This window comes from Cyrtonyx montezumae, unplaced genomic scaffold, assembly GCF_038088225.1.
Source record: "Cyrtonyx montezumae isolate F1298 unplaced genomic scaffold, pur_monq_1.0 scaffold_3, whole genome shotgun sequence".
NCBI lineage: Eukaryota > Metazoa > Chordata > Aves > Galliformes > Odontophoridae > Cyrtonyx > Cyrtonyx montezumae.
The window spans coordinates 88,264,613-88,285,746 of NW_027072034.1; the positions used below are offsets into that span (position 1 = coordinate 88,264,613).

At 36.3% G+C, this 21,134-nt stretch overlaps 1 protein-coding gene across 1 annotated transcript in view; it reads right to left on the bottom strand.

Annotated features, from left to right (window-relative positions):
• Positions 1 to 337: 337 nt before the first annotated feature.
• Positions 338 to 21,134, bottom strand: part of PRMT8 (protein arginine methyltransferase 8) — a 46,553-nt gene continuing 25,756 nt past the window's right edge. Inside the window, exons 4-10 of the mRNA XM_065742353.1 lie at positions 17,523 to 17,586; positions 10,847 to 10,989; positions 10,372 to 10,459; positions 8,199 to 8,314; positions 4,476 to 4,626; positions 2,048 to 2,169; positions 338 to 421 (exon numbers count right to left, since the gene is read on the bottom strand). Of these exons, the coding sequence (XP_065598425.1) occupies positions 338 to 421; positions 2,048 to 2,169; positions 4,476 to 4,626; positions 8,199 to 8,314; positions 10,372 to 10,459; positions 10,847 to 10,989; positions 17,523 to 17,586 (768 nt within the window). The remainder of the gene's footprint in view (positions 422 to 2,047; positions 2,170 to 4,475; positions 4,627 to 8,198; positions 8,315 to 10,371; positions 10,460 to 10,846; positions 10,990 to 17,522; positions 17,587 to 21,134) is intronic.

The window sequence follows — 21,134 nt, forward strand, 5'->3', positions numbered from 1 at the left end:
TCACTTGTAACATGCAAAGCTTAGAAGAACCAGAAATTCATTATAGATAGTATAATTTTATGAGTATCTTCTGCCATCCTAAAGTCAAAAAGAACACTCAAGTCTGTTCTTTGTTTTCACTATATATTTGTCAAAAGCTGTAGTTCTGTATACTGTACATTCACAGTGGGATCCCAGCCCTCTTTACTATCTGCAAGAGGGATCAGATTACCACTTTCCAATAGAGAAGACATTCTAATAATTTAATATAGTAATCGTGCAAACACTTGTTCCTAGTTTGAAGTTCAGTAGTTCAGGACTTGACACAACTCCTTTAATCTCTCTGAAAGGTTTCTTGCTAGCGCATTTTGTAGTCATTGGATACTGATGCTTCACATAGCTGTCCTTTAAAATCCAAGTCCACAGTGAAATCCAGGTCACGCTGTAGAAGATTTAAATGTAAATGTAAGCAAGACCATATATCCAGAGTATGAATACAGTTATTACTCAGTTTGAAAAGATCTACAGAGTTTCATACTGTGGTTTCTATTTTTGTTTTTAAATGTTTAAAAGCATTGAAAAAGCAGGATGTAAGAAGTATAATAGTACTCATCATGCAATCTTTGTCTGGAGTATATTGTATTCTGTTCAAGACTGCTTTACTGTCCTGGTTACAACTAGAAGGTTTCTGAAATGCTGTGCTATCATAAGTACTCTGTAATAATTTCTTAAAAGCATATCCCATTGAGTAAAGGGCCTGCAGGCTACCCATTATTCCAGAACAGATTTGGTAAACTTCCCATTGTAGACTACCTCTTAGACATTCTTTTTCTTATAATTCCATGCTTTTTGGAAAGAGGCAATACATAGTCTCATAAAATGAATGTGTCTCCCTACAGACTTTTGGAAGACTTCATGTTTCTGAAGAAAAAAGTGCTAAGAAATTATTTTTAATCTAAGAGTACTGAGATAGTCTGTCATGATAACTATTTAGAAGATTTTAATTTTAGTACCTGCCTTAAGGTGTTGTGTGAACAAATGTGAATTTTGTTTTTCCTTCGAGAGAAAAGGGCAATGAGCTGATACATTTAATGCAAAATATAATGTTTCCATTCCCCCTGAAGACAACATTACAGTGGGAATCACACTGTTCTGTATTCTCACAGCAAGAAATTTCAGAAGTGAAAGTAGTTGTCTTAATGCCAGGCTTTATTTGTGTTTAATTCTTCCCATGTATCAACATTTATCAACATTTTTAGGAAAACTATATACAATTTAGTTTTGGTACAGAAATAGGACAAGTAATGCAATAAAAGGTGATGGAATGTTAGGATTCTCTGCAGTCAATGGATACAACATTCCAGCAATTGCAGTAACACCATGAATGGATCACACTATATTAATGTCTGTATGTGGTAACTGTAGTAATAGAAAACAAGAAAACTCACTGAAGAGTTTTGGCAGAAAATAGTACCACTATTTCTCACAGAAGCAATACTTCACATTTTCTTCTCTACTTTTCTTGCTTTTCTATACAGGCAAGGGTTGTCTATCAGACTATGTCCCATAGACTTCTTCTTAGTTAAAAGAATCCTTAAATCATGACATCAGCCCATAGAAGACAAACTGAGGAAGTTCTTGGTCATCATAGCATGATATCCATCATGACTTTGGTTATTATAGAATTTACTCTTTATCATACTATACTATTCTATTATATACTATACTGGCAGGGGGCTCTTATTACTGATTTCATTGACAGTATGAAGAGACCTCTGCTTGCTTTTTTTCACAAAATATGAACTTCAGAGGGCAGCTGACTTGATGATAGAGCTGGATGATTTCTTCCTTCCATTGCTATCTGGTTTGCAAGCTGAATTCTGTAATGTTAGCACTACATTATAGTTGCCATCACCAGCTTTGATGAAGCTATGAATACAGTTTTACTAATATGTACAAATTTACTGTCTTTAGCATACTCATTGTTTTAATTATACACATTTTATTTATTGTTGATTATCATTTGTCATGAGTAGAGTTGAAATTAGAAGCAGTGATGCTGACTTACCACATTTTTTGCATTTGGTTTCATGGATATTGTCCCATAGATTTCTTCTCCTCGTCTCACAGTCAAATAGTCCTCTAAGTAGAAGACAGTTTGCTTCCAGTGAGTATAGGGAGCATCAGGTGCTAGAAGACACATATGGGCATTATTTAAAGAAATTAGACTTTTGTCTTATACATCCAATTAAGACTTACAAACAATTGCAAAAAGCAATTGAAAAAAAAAGAAACAATTGAAAAAATTGAAGAAGTATTCTCATAGAATATTTCTAACTCATATACAATATTAACAGTTGAGCTTAACCAAGATAATCATAGCAACACAATTCTGTACAGTGGCAGTGGGTTGTCATCTAGGTTTTACTGGAATATGTCAGATGCGATTACACTCAGCAAGAAGGATTCCATGAAGAATGTCAGTGAGCATGACAGGCACTTCCTTTATCCATTCCTATTAACTTACACACATTCAAGTTGGGAAAATCTTTACCACTAAGTTATTTAAATGTCAGAAGTACAAATTAATTCAAAAACAATTAAGAAAATCACAAAGAAACATGCATAAAAACCTGCTAACCATAATAACAGAGATGTAACCTTTGATTCATGATGCTGAAAGAGTACAAAACAGATTTTCAAAAGAACACGTCTGGGGAAAGGGCATTTGAACCTCCAATTACTTTTTTTTTTAACAGCATATGATATGGTTGATTGACAGAGATGGATATCGGTCTAAATGAATTCCTAGCCTCACTTAGTAGAACCATTTTGATGCCCTTTATGTTTAGAACTAAAAAATAAATTTTGTCAAATGCTCGTCTTTGTTAAATGCGGGGTTCCTTTGCACAAGTATTTAATTAATTATTTTTATTGTGTGTTTAGAATTGAATCTCACTTTTGTTTGTCTTCATTTTATGTTTTTCTTCAGGACTGAGAACACACTATTCAACTATTTTGTGTTTAGATTTCTTTTTTCCCAAAAAATATTCCATTGCTGCTCATTATATTTGAAAGAAAACAAAAAAACTATAAATCCTGTGGATGGCAGCACACATTTTGCAACCATTCTTCAACATTTCCAGTATTACTGTACTTGCTGTTCAGAAAAACTTGCATTTTCAAGTTAGAGAGACCTGAAACAGATTATCCAAAATTTAGAACTCTCACCTGTTCTCAGAATACTACAATGCAGAAATGAAGTTAATCTCAAAGAGAAGTGACTATGCTAAATCATCATATAGTTTAATGGAAAGAAGTGTCTACCTTCAAAGAAAGGTGATCTTGTCCTAAAATAGGTGAAAAGAATTGCCTTTTATCTTGCTTCAGTATAGGAGAATCTAATTGATATTGCATACAGTTGGTTCCAAACTTCAGGGCAGTTAGAGAGAGAGAAATTCAATGCCACTCTGACATACATCTTTAAACTTTAATTAAATGGTACTGTTTGTTTTAGTTGTTATTTCTCTTCTGGTATTTTATTTTTTCTTTTTCACATATTTGTTTTTATCCTTGATTTAAATACAGACGTTCAAGGAGTCCACAGTGAATTTTTACTGGTAACATTTGCCTGTCATTGGTCACTGATATCTATCACAGTGTGAGAAATACTACAGTATAATGACTTTATAAAATGACAAGGGAAATGTGTTTGATGAAAAAAATAAGAATATGAGGTGCCAAATAATATCATCCATGGTTATACTTTTTAGAATAAAACAAATTTTGACTCTCAATGAAGAGCTGAAAGCTCCTGTAATAGAAAAAAATAAAATAAAAAAGATATCTCTAAAAACATTTAACTTACATTAGATTCCATTTACACCAATGATGCCAGCAACTATTGTTTGTAGCTCTTGTCATTAAAACAATTACAAGATTTTTATATTTCTTGCAACACTGTTTTATTCACTCTGGCAAACCATTCCTCACACCAATGGAATTACTCCTTTGAGTATCTGCTCACCCAGTTAGAGTTTCACATATGGGTTCACTGAGCCAATTTACATAATCAATATGTGTGTGGTTATGCTTTTGTAAAACTGATGATTTTCTTCTAAATTCTGAGATGAACAAGAAATATTTGTTGAGTTTCAGATTTCATAGAAGCTGAGACCCAGCTGCTCTCTCTCACTGAGGCAAGAATCCCCTCTTTTATCCCAGAAACTTGATACAGGATTAAGATACAACTGCTGATGAGCATGAACCCCAGGATTACAGTTCTTTCTGAGCTGTAGGCTTGTTAGCTATTGCAAAATACTGCCACTGCTTTTCCAGAATTCCTACAATTGTCTCTTCTCCATCCTGATCACCCCAAGGTGATGATAGTTTTTATCACTGAAATTAACACATTGTTACAGTATACCCTCATGTACCATCTGACCAACAGTATGAGAAGCAGATTGAAACAGAAATGAAACAAAAGTACATATTACCAGTGGAAAATCCCATCTTCTTGTGACACTTCGTAAATTCAATATTAAAATAGGTGACCAATGCATGTATGTAATCATTACGCTGAATCTGGAGGCAGAATGCTGATGTAAATGCTAGTTCTTCTGTCTTCACTGTATAAATATCTACTTCCTGTTTCAAAGAGAATGAAGTATTTAGATTCAGATGTCTGTGACTAAGGTAAATGTTAAAGTGATGCATTTTATTTAATGGTCAACAACCAAGGCAACTACCAATTATTTATACTGTAGGAAATGCATGGTATATTTGAATATATTAAATCATCAGCAAACAACCCAGTTACCTGACCAAGTTGACTATATGTTAAGATAGGCCAGTCATAGAAGAGAGTGTGCCCTTGAGAATGGCACGGAGGAGTGATGGAAGCTGGAGGAAATTAAGGTAAAATGAAGCTTTGACAAATAGAGGATGATAGAGGTTGAAATAGAGGTTGAAATGGAGATATGTTACCCAGTTTTAAGACCTTTCCTCTCTGGCACAGTCAACATAAGGAAAGATGGTAGTATTTTGGTGTTGTTTTATTTATTTATTTTTAATAAAAATAAACTTCGGATTTGTTTGAGCATTTCTGGGAGGGAATATTCTGTGACTATGTCATATTAAGCAGTCAAAATATTTGAGTCATTACAGGGAGCTGCTTTTTGCTGATTATGTTTTCTAATCTTGTGTCAGACAATTCCGACAAATCAGGTTTCTAATTAGCAGGCACAGAGATTTTACAGTTCAACTATACCAAAGCAAATTCTGAAAATCGTTCTAGGGCTCGACTGCTGTAGTTTGGAGCAACGATGAGTCTACAAGATTCCTTATTTTTATTGATATTTAAATGACGCTCGTCAAGGCTTTTTTTTTTTTTTTTTTTTTTTTTTGCATTGATCTAATTTTCCCAGCTAGGTATTGCTTTTGTCAGAGGCGCTTACAAGACTGATATTTACAATAGGAATGACACTAGGTCTAATGCTATGGGAAATCTTTCCTACCAATTCACTATCATCAATATTCTGCTAAGTGTATCTAGCTTCACTGTCTCTGACAGAGCATATTTAGCAGAAGATCTCAAAATACTTTAATTTCTGTTATAAGGAAAATCAGTTTCAACAACAAAATCATCCATGCTGTCCATAAATGTTCAGACTTACACTTCAGTAATGGAGACCAGAGATTACAGTGTCCATGGAAAATAAAGCAATCTGCTAGTAATTATACTTTCTAACTTAAGAGAACTGTGCAAAAAATATACATTAGAAGTACAGCCATAATTTCACTTACTGGACTTGTTGGAACTCTCTCCACATACATATTTCTGATAAACTGAAAACTTATGGTGAGATGATTTAAGCAAGTTATTTCTTTGGTCTATCTGATTTGAAAAGTTCAAAAAAAATGTAACTGTAATGAAAATGATTCTATTACATTGCCTCACCATGACTCACTACAGTTTCTGTCTGAAAAGTAGATTTCTTACCCAGTGTGCAGCAAACCAATTCCTACACAATCAGGAGAGATATTGCTTTTTTATTTAGGCCTGGGTGCTAGTGGAAGTTTCCACAAATCAAACACGGTAATGCAAGTTTCTCCACTGCATTTGTACATTAAATTCCCACATATTCCACCTATCCAATACAGAAGAAACAACTACTACTTGCATATTCATAAGGTTAAGCAATCATGATACTTCCCCTTTTGGCTAATTTCATGACTGTGCACTTGCACAGGGTCATTTGGGGATCATGCACGACCCTTGCTGGTTGTTTAGAGAATGTTCCCCTTACTCTTTTTATCCTTATATGTCTACCTAAAAACAAGCTGAACAGTTCTCCTCTTGCCAATTTTACAAGGAGAACCATTGTCCTTGATTAATCAGATGATACTTTGATTTAGTATAAGTTGTACTTTGTAAAATAATTTTATGTTCATATTGATTAAACATAGACAATACTCCCATCCTTCCAAGGGAAGATTATTGTTGATTATTGTATTACACGTAACTCTCACTTTAGAAAGTTTAGAAATAGCTACCTGGTGTGACAGCTATAAGGATCCTTGCTTATAGGTGGTCATTTATAGCTGGGATAGTCTTCAAACAGCCAGCTTCACCCCTATGGTCCCACCCCTCCAAAAACAAACAAACAAACCAAACCAAAACAAAAATTGATAAATTAAAAAAATGTATAACAGGCATTAGAATTTCTGAAGTATGCTGCATCAGACTGCAAAATTTACTTTACAATCTGAAATGGTTTGGTGGATGACAGCTAAATGTTTCTGTGATTTTTGGTGGCTTTTTAGTGATACAACAATGGGGAAATTGTGAACAAAGTTCAGTGGATGAAGCCTATAAATGAGTATGTAACTTTTCTCTGAGCTGTGTTGGCTCTTCAGGGTAAAGTGGTTAGAAAACACACTAGGAAATACTTTAATTAAAGAAATCAGTGGAGATGTTTCCAAAATACTGATGTGCTGGATAAAATTGTTTCACTTTTGAAGGGTATTTTAACAATAGAAGTCTGCTTTTTAAATTTATTTTTATATTAGTGTTCAGGATATTAAACTTTTTAGGGGGTTTATTAATATAGTTTTGAACCTGGCCTGATCCCTACTTTGCTGATCCTCTTATTCTGTCAAGTATATATTCTTCTATTAAACTAGACAGTTGATTGACCGTTACTAACAGTTTAGGGGATAAACGCTTTGAATAAAATAAGTAGAGAAGTTGTGATTAACTGCATTTTAGTTTTAAATAACTTTATTGAAAAACAACTAAATAATGGTAATAGTTAACCAGGGAATGAAAAGGAAATGAGTCTTTAGGATAAATAAGAAAACTTTTGGCTTCGTGGATCTGATTCTATTACTGCTATTGAAGCAGAAATCCTTATTCATGTGAGTAGTCATGCATAAGGAGGATTACTGCACATGAGAGGAATTTTAGAGCTTTCTTGAGTTACGGTAGCCATAGACTCTTAACCTGGTTTTGTGATTTGAGAGTAGTGACCATTCTTTCATTTATGAAGAAGAGGGTACAAGTTAATCTCTCTTCACAAGTGTTGAAACCAGGAGAACACAGCAACATTCTGGATAAGTCTAATTTTTCAGAGTATACATGAAAATCAGGTTCAAATTCTTATTTCATGTTCTAGAATAAGCTAGAGTTATTTCATCAGAGCCAAGCAATTCAGAAAATGGAAATAATCTACTCTATCTCAGCAGCTTGCCATTGGTAATTTTCAACCTCTGTTTACAAGAAGATATGGCAATTAGAATTCACATTTAATACATCATATGTCTCTACCCAGTATTTAAACACATACAATTCTAAGAATTTAAGTTACAATTTGACAACCAAAATTGGACAAACAAAATTGGACAACTATAGAAGTAGTCCAATGAGTGCAAAGTCACACCAAGCTTCTCAGTTTGAGGCATTCCATAATACATATTGATTAATTTAGCTGACAGCTAAGCATGTGCAACATACCAATTTAAACTATTTTTAAAACTAACTAGAACAAATTCAAAACTTCCAAAAATTTTCTCTTATTGTGATAGTATTCTATGATGATGGCTTCTGTAGCTAGTTAGAAGCATACAAATATGTTAGTAAAGCAAAAGCAGCAGGTCTCCATAGAATCCTACAGTCAGATGTAAACATTCATAGTTAGATATATTTAGAATTACCAAACCTTTATTAAACAGGCATTGGTCACCACTTGCTTTGGATCTACTATGTCCACCAAAGGCTCCTTCATGGCAACATCCCTAATACAGGTCATGTCAAAGCCGTACACATTCTCCCACCCTGTCAATGCAAATGGATGTGTCAAAAATTAGCAGTAATAATATAAATATTTTTTGCTTCTCGAAGTATATTTTCTTTCAAAATATTTCTATGATCAGCTGATTTTGAAAGCTCAAAGCCTAGAAAGGAAGCATTTCATAAGAAAAGTGAAATAAAGGAGTTTTTAACCCCAAATGTCTTTGAACCTTTTACAGAATGGATGCCACATGCATCCTTCTGAATCTGTAAATTTTGTAATTAATTTAACTGTCAAGGTCACCACAAAAGAGAGGAGAAAAACCTAGGCAGTGCTTGAGGAGTTGATAAAGTGTTGCCCGACACGTACAGAAACATTTTTTTCACTGCCTTGCTGCATTGGGATTGCTTTTGACCCAAGAGTGTTTTGGCATATGCATTGCAGTTCTACGTATTGAAACTTAATTTGATTAGGGAAACACTCAGCTTCTTTTTCTGAGAGTAATTTTAGAGGTAAAGGTGGAATTAGGCATTTTCATCTGTAGACAGATTGACCCACAGATTTTGTTAAACTTTTGTATGTATCTTTAATAAACAAAGCTGCTTAGGAAGTTTTGTGACTTCTCACCTTTTCCACATGCCTTCAAGCAAAATTGACAGGCTCTAAAAAGCAAATAAATAAGAGCCAAATAGAAATAAGAAAGTAAAAAAAAAAAAAGAGCAATGTCTACATTTGTTCCTTTTGTCAAACCTATTACAACCGATTAAATCCAGAACTTGGTAGATCTGGGGGACTGTAAGTTGAACATGAACTAGGATTATGACACAATGGTGATAACAGTGAGACACATACTCAGATATGAGTTATTTCCAGGAAAACTGTGTTTGAGGTGACAAGAGACAATGGATGTTTCAGAAAGGAAAATTCTGGCTGAATGTTCATAAATGTGTTTAATCTTGAAAGTGCTTCAGAATTAATACAACAGTTTGGAACATAAAGAATCCTCATCTCTGAACTCTGCAGAACTGGATTCTGAATGATCTGATTTAATTTTGAAATCAATTGTGCTTTGAGTTGGAGGCTTTACAGGAGGTCATTTACAGCACAAGTTATTCAATGAAACCTAAGACAAAAAAAAATGGAAAGTAAATGCAAGGTCAATTTCATGCATCCATTAAGTAAATATAAAATAAATACATAAATTAATTAAACTAAATAAATTTTGGGCTTTTTTACATTAAAGAAAATGGAAAAGTCTGTTCCTAACTTTTTATTTAAAATTTCTCATATGGAATGTTGTACAAAGCATTACTCTTTTTTTCTCCCTAGCAAGTTATTAGTGAGATGTAATTTTGACACTTATTTCTTAACTTTTACAATTCAAATGCAACATGTTAAATTTTTCTGTTGTTATATTTATTAAAAACAACAACAACCAAACAAAAAAAAACAGCACCTGAATGACAAATGACAAGAATTCTCTTCCTGGTGATGATCATTAGCCAGTGGGCTACAGTTTTAAACAAAACGGAGCAGATTTAGCTTGGAAGAAATTCTTTACTATGACTGTGATAAGGCACTGGAAGATGTCACCCACAGAAGTTGTACTTGTAGATGCCCCATTTCTGCATGTGTAAAAGGCCAAGCAGGATGAGTTTTTGGTCAGTGTGATCCAGAGTAAGCATCCCTTTCCATAGAAGGGGAGTTATAGCTAGATGATATGTAAGGTTTCTTTGAACTCACACCATTCTGTGATTCTAATTTTAATGATAGTTACATGGGATGATATTTTCCAAATCAACAATGAAATTAAACCTCCTAAAATACACATTCTAAAGTAGATGTAGTTTTATTGATAACTGTAAACATCATATTATTCATGTATCTGTCCTTTGCACACTTTACATTACTGCAAGTTTACTTTATGTTCCATCCAACTAGAATTTTCTTAGTTTTTGTTTGTATTGGAATTTTGACCTGGCTAGTAGCTTTTGCAAAAAGTTGTCAGTGAAAAGATTACAGCAGGCCACTATAACTCAAATATAAGTAAAAAATATGGTAAATAACCGTAGAAAAGGGTTATGGTTAAGCATATACTCACAGTGAATTTTGAAGTCCTTGTATTGTCTGTCTTCAATTGCTACCACGTACAATGCAGCTCGGTCTGGAAACATTAGCCCTCCTGGTTTCTGTTGATGAATTGTGGGGAAATGGATCTCGTAATCTATTCACCTGACAAAGACATCACATTTTGAACTGCACATACAAAAAACAGACAAGCACCTCTTGCATGCCTTTTCTGTTTTACTTCAGATCATCAAAATTACTTTAATCTCAGTAAATCTTGCAGCCTGTAGCAATTTTATTAGAGTCTATATGAATTTCACCTGCAGTCAATCAAAACCAAATCTCTTTTACTGAGAATTTTTTTGTTAATTTTTCCATTAAAGCCTATGAAATTGTACTGATGATACAACTGTCTCTTTTTACAAGGACAGTAGAAGAGTCAATCAGTTTGTAATCAGAAAATAAGTGTTGATTGTTTCAGAGAGGAGCATAACATGCAGGGCACCTACCAGCCACTTATCTCGTGCGAAGATGACTGTGTTTAACATTGACTCATAGAAAAGACAATAACCCATCCATTCGCTGATAATGATGTCTACTTTATCCACAGGTAATTCAACTTCTTCCACTTTACCTTTAAATATTGTGATTACTGAAAAAAAAGAATCCAAAGAAATATATTTCACGTAATAAAACACCTGACTTCCTTGCTAATGAATGTCAGGTTGGCCTTTTCAGTATGATTCTCTTCTTGAAAACCTGCAGATTAGGAATGATCTCTTGAGACTCAGACGACTTTTACATAATTTTAAAGCTCTATGCAGTAAGTACAATAAACATAACTTTTAATGTCAGTATAAAAGGAAGAAAACATCACCAAACTATTGAAGCACATGTATAAAAACCAAAAGAAAAATTATCTTACCCAGTTACCTGCATGATCTCATTTTTCATGCCCAAATGAATTTAGTTTACTAGATTATTAATGAAGTAATGCAAAGAATCCACTTAGAATATTTAAGCACTCTTGTAGGATTCCACACCTGTGATCTCATTATTGAGATATTAGAGATTTATGGAGTTAAAATGTAATTCTCATCTGCTTTTCAAATATGCTGGCTTTACAGTGAGAGAACTGAGACATTGTATGAATCATGGGAAATTGACTGAAATGAGAAAGTAAAATCCAGCCTAACTGTATGCAAACAAGGAAAGTTGTGCCAACACAGTTCTGTAATGAAAAATAACGTATTATTTCTTCTTGCTTCATAATTTTTTATAATGTATTGGTATTCTTAGTCTGAATCTTCTCTCTAGTTTAGACTGCATAGCTTTTCTCAGTTACCTAAAGGGACTCCTAGAAAAAAATATTGTCAGATATTTTGTTAGCAGATGAGTTTCAAGTACCTCAAAGAAGTTGAAAGAATATATGCAACAGAATACCAAATCTTCAGTGACAATATACAACACAAATCATTACATTAATGGCTATGTGTAAACTACTTACAGTAGAGTGGGTATGATTCACTGCAAAAGCAGAACAAGTAATTAATAGAACTAGTCTGTACTAGAGTAGATATTTTACTTAAAAGAAAACTAAATACTGGTTGTAAATTGTTACAAACCATTTCCTGTTGGGATCATCACACAATTTTCCAATCATACTTGATTTTTATTTATATTTTTGCTATTTTCAAACGCAATCTAAATTCTTTAGAAAAAATAATGTTTAGGTTGTGTTTATCTGCTATTCTTTATTGCAGGGGGTACCTTGATAAGGTAACAGATGCACTTCAAATCCAGGAAGAATAATGTGACTAGGGAAAATTTTACTTTCATATAATAATGGACATCATAACTGTATAACTCCTAATGTCTGGCAATTTTTATTTGTGGTAAGATTTATTACTGAAAGAGATCAACATTTAGCCTGGGGAATAATAAGGTACTTTTATTTAGCTATAACTAGATAAACTGTTTAGCAATTTTTATATCATAGCCCAGGAAAAATGAGGTTCCACTTTTCCAAAATACATGCAGTATTAGTCGTATTCTATCCAGATATGGCTACTATATTTTCATAGTAAAAAATAACAAATTAGCCCTCTAAGAAATTTGGAAGTTCTCATTCAGACAGATAACATGAAGTGTCAGCTTATGAGAGGAACCAGACTGGACAAGAATACAGTTTCTTCTTCATTTCCATTTGTTAAATTCCTTCCTTTTGCAGTTTTTTCAGGTCAGTAGTTGACATGTTATGTGCCTGCTATGAATTGAATTCTCTTCAGTTCACTTTTTTCCTGAGAATATTCACTGCTACAACTATTTTGGAGTGAGTATTAGCACTGTTAACAGCTGCCAGGATGACACATCTGCAGGCTTTGAAGCCATTTGTTTATACTGAGAACAGCTACAGTATGAATAGCTCTTCCCAACTCCCTTGACATTGTTGTAACATTTTCATAAGGCTCATGTGAGAACAAACTGTGCTGTCCCCAGCTGTATTATCTGTTCTCAAAACAATAGTTTTCTCTTGTCTTAGCCCTTTTCAATTACTCCACATATTAATAAATAATTAGGTGGAGAAAAAAGGGAAAATGGCCATAAGCAATAAGATCCTTTGACTCAATACCTTCTCACATTAAATTAAATGTACATCAATGTAAACTATAATTCTGCCAGTCACCTGCCACACAGAGCAGACTCATTTTTCCAGGATTTCTTCATATTTAAATGAGAATTTGTCCCTGGAAAAAGTAGAGAAGACTAATCTCTGGAGCACACCAGATCCTTCTTGGTGCCATTCAAACTCACAAGGCAAGGAAATTAATCTGACAATGGAGTGGCCTACTACATGACAGTGCTAGCAGAAGGTAAGGCAGAAATAAGAGTAGGAAGGAAAGGAAAAGAGATGTCTTCCTTTCAGCACAGATGACCTCATGTGTTCCTCATTTCATTGCAGCCTTACAACCTTGAAATATATAGAATCATAGAATCACCAAGGTTGGAAAAGACCTACAAGATCATTCAGCTCAACCACCTACCTATCACCAATAGTTCTCACTAAACCATGTTCTTCAACACAATGTCAAAATGTTCCTTGAACACCTCCAAGGTTGGTGACTCCACTTGGGCAGCCCATTCCAGCACCTGTCCACTCTTTCAGAGAAGTATTTCATAACATCCAGTCTGAATCTACCCTTGTGCAATGTGAAGCCATTCCCTCTTGCCCTTTCCCTAGTTACAAGAGAGAAGAGGCCAACCCCCAGCTCACTGCAACCTCCCTCCCTTCAGGTAATCGTACAGAGCAGTAAAGTCTCCCCTGAGCCTCCTCTTCTCCAGATTGAACAATCCCAGCTCCTACAGCCATTCTGTGTGCTCCAGACCCTCACCAGCTCTGTTGACAGCTTTGATGTTCAGCCAAGCATCAACTGATACCCCCAGGTCCATTTCTTCTAAACAGTCCTCTAGCAACTCTGCCCCAAGCCTGCAGCATTGCTGTAGCCAAAGTGAAGGACCCAGCACTTGGCCTTATTGACCTCATCCCATTGGCTTCAGCCCAGCTCTCCAGCCTGCCCAAATCTCTTTGTAAGGCCTTGCTACCCCAGCTGAAGTAGAAAGTTTCTGACTGTTTCCTCCTGAATTGTGGGGGGGGGGTTTATTCTCCCCACCTGAGACTTCCTGGTCAGAGAGCAGAGTACACTGAGGATAACTGATCTGACTTTTGAAGACAGATGTAAAGAGGGCATTGAGAATCTCAGCCTTTTACTTCTCCTCAGTGATCATGTTTGCAGCCTTATCCAGTAAAGATGGAAGATGGTCCTCCTCTTACTGTTAATATATTTAGAAACTATATTTGGAAAAGAGTTTCTTGTTCTCTATTACCCCAGCAGGTAGGTTTAGTTCAAACTGGGCTTTTGCCTTCCTAATTTTCTCTCTGTACATCTTAACAACTTCTCTGTACTCTTTCTGAGTTGCCTGTCCCTTCTTCCATAGGAGGTAGATTCTCTTTTTCTTTTGGAGCCTCAAGAAAAGCTTCCTGTTCGTCCATGCTGGTCTTCTTCCCTGACAGCTCATTTTGCGGCTCAGGGGTTAGCCTGCTCCTGTGCCTTTAAGACTTCCTTCTTGAAGAGCAACCAGCTGTCCTGGCCCCCTTTACTCTCCAAGACTGAATCCCAGGGGACCTCCCTACTAGTCTCCAAAACTATTCAAATTCCACCTTCCAAAAGTCCAAGGTAGCAGTTTCACTGTTTCCCCTCCTTGCTCTGTCAAGAATTATGAACTCTACCATTTCATGGTCACTGTCCAAAACAGCCTCTGACCTCCACATCTCCCACCAGACCCTCTCTATGAACAGCAGATTTAGCAGGGCAGCTCCTCTGGCAGGCTCTCTCACCAGCTGCAAAAGGAAGTTATCTTCCATACACTTCAGAAACCTCCTATACTGCTTCTTTTGTGTTGTGGTGTATTACCAGCGTATGTCATGGAAGTTGAAGTTCCCCATGAGGACAAGGCCTGGCAATCACGCAGTTTCTGCCAGATTCTCATAGAACACCTCATCTGTCTCTTCATTCTGGTTTAGGTGGTCTATAACAGACCCCCACCAGGATGTCTGCCTTGTCAGCCCATCCCCTGATCTTTACCCATAGGGATACAACCTTATCATCCCCAGCCACAAGCTCAGTAACATCAAAGCACTCTAACATAGAGAGCCACATCACCACCCCTTCCTTCCTCACCTGTCCTTTCTGAAGAGCTCATAGCCATTCATTGCAGCACTCCCATGAGCAATCCCACCATGTTTCCATAATGGCAACTAGGTGACAGTTTGCCTGACACACAATAGCTTCCAGCTCTTCTTGTTTGTTCCCCATGCTGCATGCATTAGTGTAGATGCACTTCAGATGAGCCCTTCACATCACCCCTAGTCCCATTACCATGCCCCTAAACTGATCTTTAGTGGGCCTGTTTTTATCCCCTTCCTGCTTCATATCTAGTTTAAAGCCCTCTCTACAAACCCTGCCAGCTCCTGGGAAAGGATCCATTTTCCCCTTTGAGACAGGCGATACCCATCAGCAGATCTCAGGCCTGGTGCCAAGCAGACTTCCCCATGATCATAGAACCCAAAATCCTTGTGTTTGCACCAGTCTCTCAGCCATGTGTTTATAAGGTGGATTTTCCTGGTTGTCGCAGTGTTTCTCCCTACCACGGTAGGAATACAGGCAAATACTACTTATACACCTGCTCCATCAAACATCAACTCTCTCCAGCAAAGAGAGATTCGCTTTTTTAATAATAGTTTCAGTCTAACTGACAAATACGATGATTCTTGGGATGTCTATCCAGTCTACATAGAATCAAGCCAAATTTATTTGTAAGGGAGAGCTACAGAGCCACAAATGATATTAGTCTGCATCTATCACAAATCTCAGATATGTCTGCCTGTAAACTGAAATATTGTTCAGTTATGTTTTTCCCACAGTTTGTTGGTCAAAAGTTCTTCAGAAATAAATTGAAATATATATTTGACCCAGTATTCTTAAATCGAAGACAAATAATTGAAATGTGGAGGAGATCTGAAAAGTCAGTGGTACCATAGGTTAGATTTTCTAACATTCCAGTGGTTTTGATAATGGACTCACCCTAGGTTCTTGCTCCAAGCTTCAAGAAACTTTCTGGTGTTGTTTTTTTGTATGCACAATTATTGAGAAAATAAGCAAAACAGGAATGTTTTATGAATGCATATGTTCATGAGCATTTCTATACTTTCTAGGTATTGACAATTCTATATGAATTGTTGACAATTTAAAACTCTCACTGTTAACTTCTGAAACTGACTATTTATTCTGTTATAGTGTCCCTTCACATGCAATTCCAGGCAGTGAAAATCCAAATGAAATAGAAATGAATTTATGGTAGGCTAGCATGTAGCTATGTTGTTAAATGGCTTTCTAGGAACCCAACTGCCTTGCACCAATGGTGTGGGCTAAGCAAGCTGTGATGCTGACACTGTTAAAGTGCCTTCTGCATCTTATGGAGGAGAAAAATTTCTTGTCCTTCACTTCCTTCTTTTTGTGAACTAGCAGCTACATACACTGGCTGCCTATTATAATCCAGGTCAGTGCAGTATTCTTTCTGGTTATTTCTGGTACATTTTTTTCTTCCCCGATACAATTTGAATACACATGAGAAACTCTATTCACAAACATCTACTGCTGCATAGAACTGCCAGTGACAGCTATAAAAATTAAGGCAGATCTAAAACAGAACAGAAAACTAGTCCTGAATTTGTGCTTACACAGCAGCAGCACAGACCCTGATAAGAGAAAGGGAAAATGATACATTCCAACTACATGTGACCTGTGTTGCTCTGCAGCAAATCTGACCTGTCTGAAAAGAACACCTTTAAACAAGAACTGTTTCACAGCCACAGTTTAAAAAGCCAATTTTCTTCAGGTTTCACAAAGAAATCTTTCATGCTGTCATTTGGAGGACTGAAAATATGAAATACACCTAGTTGGAGGTTTTGGTTTTTTGTTTAAGTTTTTGATAGGTTGGGGGGACTTTTTAATATATATATATATTTAAAATGAAGTATTTCCACATCTTTAGAAATTTTACAGTTCCTGCTCAGGAAAGAAAAGTTATCGGTGATACTACTATTCCAACAATTAAATATTTTGAATGGTGTGTATGTGTATTTCAATACGTTTTTAAAAAAATACGTATTTGTGAAGTTGGAAATCAGAAGAAACAGTAATTAACCAATATTGATTTGGAATACCTTTTGCTCAGAACATCATTTTAATTTAAATTTATGAGTGTACATGTGTGTATGTGTGTTGATTCTAGTTAAGACATTAAGGTAGAACTGAAATGGCAGAATTCATTTGAAAGGGGAATTGCCTGTTCTGCTCTACTATGCAGCCTTCTGACAGCTTTGCTAAATTAAACTGCCATCTATTACTTCTGTTGTCTGTGAGCCTAGAAGTAAATGTAGAAGTAATTCCCCCTTTGAGAAATTGCTCTGGTGTCTACAATGAGCACTTGTTTTAGTTTTGTGTTTATATAAATAAATAATGCAAAATTATAATTTACATATAGACCACACAATATAAATCAACTAGAAAAAGTAAAAAGCACTCTTATTACTCATGAAAAAAATATATTTTATAATTGCCTTACTATTGTCCAAGTGGTTGGCCTTGATAATTTTTTCAGAGTAGTCAGATATACTTGAACATTCAATCTAGAATAAAAGAAGAAAAGTAAGAGGAAGGGTAATTATGTGCTACTGACATCATATATATGTATGTATACAAAATCTACTCAAGTCAGCAGAGCCTGTGCAAAGCATTCAATGACCTATAAAGAGTTAATCAAATCTGTGTGTTCAGTATCATATCTTAATGTTTAAACTGAAGTCTGTGCAAGAGTTAAACTGGCTCATACAGAAAAAATTGTTTTTAAAATCATAAAAATGTGGGAAGAAAAGAGATCCTAACTACAAGGTTACTTAATATATAATCATAATTTATAATTTATTTTCACTACCTCAGATATAACCCTTCATTCAGAAACATCTCCTGAAGGGAATCAACTAGCATGATAGTACATTTCTTTGTATAGTTTAAAATAAAATAGATTCAAGCTTTGTGAGTAACGTTAAAATTGAAACCATGGAAATAAAGACCTATTCTGAGAGCAATTGCTTTTAATTGTTAAAATTTATCCCAATGCATGCTATCAAAAAAGAATAAAGAAATTTATCATCCATATCTACTTTTCTTTACCTATGACAAGTGTAGTGGAAATGCTAAGTCATGGGTTGAAACAGTGAGTGACCACCTGGTGGGAAGCCAGGGACAACCCAGGAGAGCTCAGGAGCATGCCATAGACCTGACTGACCAGAAGGGCTGGATTCTGGCTCCACCCCTTCCCAGACCTGTTTTAAAGGTTGGCAACAGAGTTAAGGGTCTCTCTCTTTGGAGATCCCCATGTACTTGAGTTTGTCTGAAAGTAAGCAGATTTTTTTTCCTTTATTTATTTGCCTTCTGCTGTTATATCTAACCAGATCCTCACTCCCTGTAACTTTAGACCTTACTTCTCTGCCATTTTGTTATGTTTTCTATCACATTACACTTAGCAAACCAGGCAGGAGAGACAGTGGTATACATACATAGGATGGTTTATCTTAAAGGAATAATGTGTTGCCTGGCCACTGAAACCCCTAATACCCCAAAGAAGGAACTCCTGGGTTTCCCTGAGTGCTGCTCAGATTATTGAAGATGGGGACCCATGAGGGACAATAGTCTCCTTCTAAGATGGCAGAATTCTTGAATAAATTATATCAAACTTTCTCTAACAGCAAAGAGTAGTAGAGGCATCCATTGTAGCATGACTCCTGCTACTATTAATACATATCATTCCTCTGTGGAAGAACTAAAGGAGGAAAACAAAGCTTTTAAAGCTTGTATTGAACAGCTGGAAAACAGAACAATTCTGATTGGAGAACTGCCCTATCTTCAACTGTTATTTCCCCTCTAAAATTAAGACCCATATCATTAGAGGAGATAAAGGACCCAGATCAACAGGAACCTTGAATACTGGTTGAATCCAAAAAGAAAACTAACAAGACAAGAGCTCACATGGAGAATCTGGGGTTCCCAAATCTTCTAGAAACAAGACCAATCATAACCCCCCCCCAAAAAAACAAAGAAAGTCCAGGATAGGTAGGTTTTTTACCTGAGGATACCACCTTTACCTCCCCATGCCACCTTAAATGTGATGGCATGCCTATGCATGGCTGCTGAGCTGAATGGATCTGCTTGAACGTTTTAGACAAAAACCAAGTGTGTCAGCATGGCTGCTCAGGCTGTGGGATATAGAGGTGGATAGATAGCATTACAGTAAACAGGCTAGAAACTTCAAACCTGGTGTCCACCACTAATCACCTAAGGCAAAAGATTTATGCTATAGTCTAACACAATGATGTAAATCATTCACTAATCCAGTGGTTAATGTGTAGAATCTCGTGGCCAAATAAAAGTTTCATATCTATAAAGATGGCTTATAGACTTCAACGAAAAAGCTCCAAACTTACATTACAGAATTAGGTATGAAGGAGGTAATCTATGAGGGCACGTTTGAAAGTCCAGACCTAGTTCTCAACAGGGATGAGAAATCTTATCTTACAACAAGTGCCTCCACATTAACATGGCACACTAGTGTCTACAGTAAATCCCCCAGTGGCCTCAGAGGCCATTTTCCAATGGGCTGCCCAGTAGGTGGCCGATCTGGGGGAAACAGAGTGCCTGAGGGCCAGGTGCAATATTAAGATGTTGGGAGGGGATGAGGTCTTCCCCGTAGCTAAAACTACAAGGTCCACACCGTGGACAACATGACCAGGACCCATACAGGAATCCCAAAAATAGACTTTCACTGGTTTAATTTGGGTTGGAGAAATTGAAAAGTTATCACCAGCTTGATCATGTTCTCCTCCAGCTATGGAAGAAGCTGAAGGAAAATGAAAAATTTCAAAACACCACCAGAAAAGCGGGGTTAAGAATTGCTGAACGTGTTCTAACAAGAACATGGAACATAGAAGATTTTGTAGTTCATAAAAATAGGAAAAGGCCTCTTCAAGTGACTTGAGCCGCTATGCCCAAGCCACACGAAGAAAAGGAATAATTGGTGATCATGCAACTACTTGCATGATGGGGGATGTCAGCACCCCTGCAATTAGGGCACCCAAGATAGGACCAGATGCCCTATGTTGAATTGACTATCTTTCGGTCCCAAAAAAATACACAAAGAATGATGGCAATAGTGGATAAAGTCATAGAAACCTCTATTACTTTTGGTGATCTGACTAAATTTTGGGGAGATAGGGTGATGATTGGTGAGTTCAGGGGCAGACCATTCCTGTAACCCAGATATGGTTGAAGTTGGGACTTGGGCATCTCCCATCCTAGGATTATAAGGTGTCTATCTGTCATGGTGCAGGTGGTATTAAAAGGCTATTTGCTTGCCAAATCTGTGCTGGACTACTAATTCTAAACAGTACAGACTCATGGGGGGTCAAGAGGAAATCTCCAGAACAGTGCAGGAACTAGAAAAAGTAAGGATCATAAGACCTGCAAATACCCCATATAATTCCTGCATATGGCAGAATGAAAGTCAGACAGCACATGGAGAATTACAGTGGATTACAGAGAACTGAATAAGGTCATACCACTCATTCATGCAGTCATAACCAATATTGCCTCCCTGATAAACACACTGAGTAGAAAGATAGAAACCTACCATTGCATCCTAGGCTTGGCAAATGCATTCTTCAGTTCTACAATCTGTGAAGAATCACAAGATCAGTTTGTACTTACATGGGGAGGCAGGCAGTGGACCTTTCAGGTCCTGCTGCAAGGGTATGTGCATTCACCTACATATTGTCATAACCTAGTGGCATGTGACCTAGCAGATTGGAATAATTCTAATAACATCAAACTGTACCACTATATTGATGATCTCATGCTGATGTCTGACTCACTGGAGGTATTAGGAAAGGCAGTAGATCCACTGACTACTCATTTAAAGAGAAAGAGTAGTCTACAAACTCACAGAAGGTGCAAGGACCAGGTCTGTTGGTGAAATTTCTGGCTGTAGTTTGGTCAGAAAAGACCAAAATACTGTATAGTGACAAGCGTTCCAGTCCCTACCATGCCAAGGCAGCTGCAAGAATTTTTGGGTATATTGGGATACTGGTGTTCCTTTATACCCCACTCAGTCCAGCTGCTAAGG